The 3,019-nt window shown below is 42.0% G+C and overlaps 1 protein-coding gene across 1 annotated transcript; it reads right to left on the bottom strand.

Annotated features, from left to right (window-relative positions):
- Nucleotides 1-696: 696 nt before the first annotated feature.
- LOC100664891 (olfactory receptor 8B8-like) lies at nucleotides 697-2,467 on the bottom strand. The gene has a single exon (XM_003422073.3). It carries the CDS (start codon nucleotides 1,848-1,850, stop codon nucleotides 846-848), a length of 1,005 nt encoding a protein of 334 aa, XP_003422121.2. The 5' UTR covers nucleotides 1,851-2,467; the 3' UTR covers nucleotides 697-845.
- Between the last annotated feature and the right edge of the window lie 552 nt (nucleotides 2,468-3,019).

Raw genomic sequence — 3,019 nt, 5'->3', positions numbered from 1 at the left:
TTTATCTTAAAGACAATTAGAGTGAACAGGGTCAAGCTAGATCTTATTGGAGCATGGAAAAATTACTCTGGCTGCAGTGCAGAAATTGAATCATAAAGTGTAACGACAGACCAGATGAGAAATGATGGTGTCACAGGTAAAAGCAGTGGCAATAAGGAGAACAAAAATTGTCAGCACTTGATTAATTGGGTGTGAAGGAAAAATAAAGAGAGAAGAGTCAAGGAAGACACTGGTTTGAGGTTGAACAATTAGATAATGATGCCATTTACTTTTATAGAGATTCCATCAAGAGAAGTGGGTTTGGTAGGGTGAGTGCTGCTATGATATGTTTAATTTTCTCGTGTTGACTTCAGATGCCTCCTGAGAATTTAAATTAGAATTATACTATCAAACATATAAGACTGAAGTTCAGATGTGAACTCTATCTAAAGTAATCTATGAAGGAATTATTTCCATAACAAGGATATTAAATGAAATAGTAAAGCTATTTGAAAAAAAAAAAAAGTATGAAAAATCCTTTTAAAATGTAAGGGGGGAATACTGGGAATGAAAAGGACAGAGAGGAAAGGAGGAAGGAAAAAAGACAATGAGGGGATCAATTCCACAACTATTAAGCCCCAACACTTTGCTACACACTTTCATTTGTACTAATCTATTCTTTCCGATAACTCCATGAAGTAATATTTTGCCCCTATTTTGAATAGCCTTCAACCCAGACATCCTGATTCCAAATCGAATGTCTCTTCTATCATATCTCACTTCTTTCTGTATGAAGAATTGAGTAGCAAGAAAAACAATTTAAAGAGAAGCCTGACTCATCTTACAGTAATTAATAGACCTCTAGCTCAGGAAAATGTTTTTCTACTGAAACTTTTCTTCAGGGCAATTTTAACCTCCTTGTTCCTGAAGCTGTATATCAGAGGATTGAGCATGGGCACAACAATGGTATAGAACACGGTGGACACTTTCCCCTGGTCCATGGACAAAACAGAAGAAGGATGGAGGTACATGAATGCCCCTGATCCAAAGAAAACACAAACAACAATTACATGTGAGCTACAAGTGCTGAAAGCCTTGGCCCTTCCTTCCCTGGAGTGAATGTGGAGAATGCTGGAGAGAATGTAAGCATAAGAGACAATGATGTTGAGGCAGGGCACAGCAACATTAAAGCCCACAACAGCGAAAACAATCAGTTCATTGATGTGAGTGCTGGTGCAGGAGAGCTCCAAGAGGGGGAGGATGTCACACATGTAGTGGTTGATTGTGTTGGCATCGCAGAAGGTCAGCCTCAGCATGCATCCTGTGTGGGCCCAGGCAGCAATAAATGCTCCCACATATACAATCACAGCCAACAGAGAACAGACTTGAGGGGACATTGTGACCGTGTACAGCAGAGGTTTGCAGATGGCCACATAGCGATCATAGGCCATCACTGTCAACACATAGCACTCTGCACTCACAAAGAAGCAGTAGAAAAAGAGCTGAGTCATGCATCCTGCGTAGGAGATGATGTTCATCTTCGACACAAAGTTTACCAGCAGTTTTGGGGTGATGACAGAAGAGTAACAGAGATCAGTGAAGGATAAATTAAAGAGGAAGTAGTACATAGGGGTATGAAGGTGAGCATTCAGGCCAATTAGAGTGATAAATCCCAGGTTACCTGCCACAGTGACAATGTAGATTCCTAGGAAGAGGAAGAAGAGGGGGAGTTGGATCTTTGAGTGTTCTGTTAAACCTACAAGGATAAACTCAGTTACTAATGAACTGTTTCCAATATCCATTCTCCTCCAGTGGAATCTATGAAAACAGGAAAGTAGAGTCATACTTGAGGTGGAACCACAATTTCCCATGCAACCCCAAGCCCAACCCCTTCCTACAGCTGAGAAGTCCAGAGATTCTTCTTGGGTTTTACCATTACAGAGAGCTGGCCCATTCTCTGCTTGGACAAGAAGGACAGGTACATGAATACTTAAGCACAGTGACAGGTAATACTGGGAGAAATGGGTCAAGGGGTGAAGAGGTGTGATGATGTCTCCTCTTTTCTCTGCTTTAGTCTGCCACTAATGCCTTCTATCCCCTCCCTAACTCCAATTTATACTTGCCCCTCTTTTCTCAGAAACACTGGTGGCACAATGGTTGAATGTTTGGCTGCTAACCAAAAGGTCTGCGGTTCAAACCCACCAACTGCTCCATGGGATAAAAGACTGGTGACTTGCTCCCCAAAAGATTAAAGCCTAGGAAATCCTATGGGGAAGTTCTACTCTGTTTTATAGAGTCATTATGAATTGGAATGGACTCAATGTCACACAACAACAACACTGTACTCGCCAAACTTCAGCTCTCCTGTGCAGACCACCAATCCATACTGGAAACTGCATAAGGTGACCATTAGTACTCACTGGCCATTGTAGAGTTAGGGAAAGTAAGAGCTAGAAGTCCTGGAGTGGCACAAAAACTACAAACCAAAAGTTTGGCAGTTTGAACCCACTCAGAGTTGCCTCAGAAAAAAGGCCGGGTAATCTGCTTCCAAAAATTCAGTCTTGAAAATCCTATGGAGTGCAGTTCTACTCTGCATACATGGGGTCACCATGAGTCATAACTGACTGGATGGTAACTGCTGCTGCTGGTGGTAGAGTCAGGAGACTCACAGTGGCCCTTTGGCTTCCCAAAGGTACACAGCAAAATAGGTATTAAGTCAGGAATGGATCCTGGATCTCCTTCACAGGAAATGCTCTAAGGAGAAGTGGGATTGGAGGCATTGCAAACCCTATAATCTCAGCACTACTTCTTACCTCTACTCTGTTTCCACACTAACCCTTTAATATATCCCATTGAGATTATCTGCACCTCAGGATCAGAGCAGGGCAAAGCAGAGAGGTCCATTATTTTCCATGGCTCTGGGGTTTGAAAAGGGATATAACAAAAAGAGATTCAGTGCTCACCCTCCTCTTGCCTAAAGGCATCAAAACTATACATGTGGTTTCTTCTCCACTGTTGTTCTCTAAAGAGAAATAGTTCT

This window comes from Loxodonta africana, chromosome 15, assembly GCF_030014295.1.
Source record: "Loxodonta africana isolate mLoxAfr1 chromosome 15, mLoxAfr1.hap2, whole genome shotgun sequence".
NCBI lineage: Eukaryota > Metazoa > Chordata > Mammalia > Proboscidea > Elephantidae > Loxodonta > Loxodonta africana.
This window is presented reverse-complemented; position numbering and strand designations above follow the sequence as displayed.

Excerpts from the sequence above, each read along its gene's own strand:
- LOC100664891 (XM_003422073.3), bottom strand. The coding sequence starts at position 1,850 with ATGGGAAATTGTGGTTCCACCTCAAGTATGACTCTACTTTCCTGTTTT.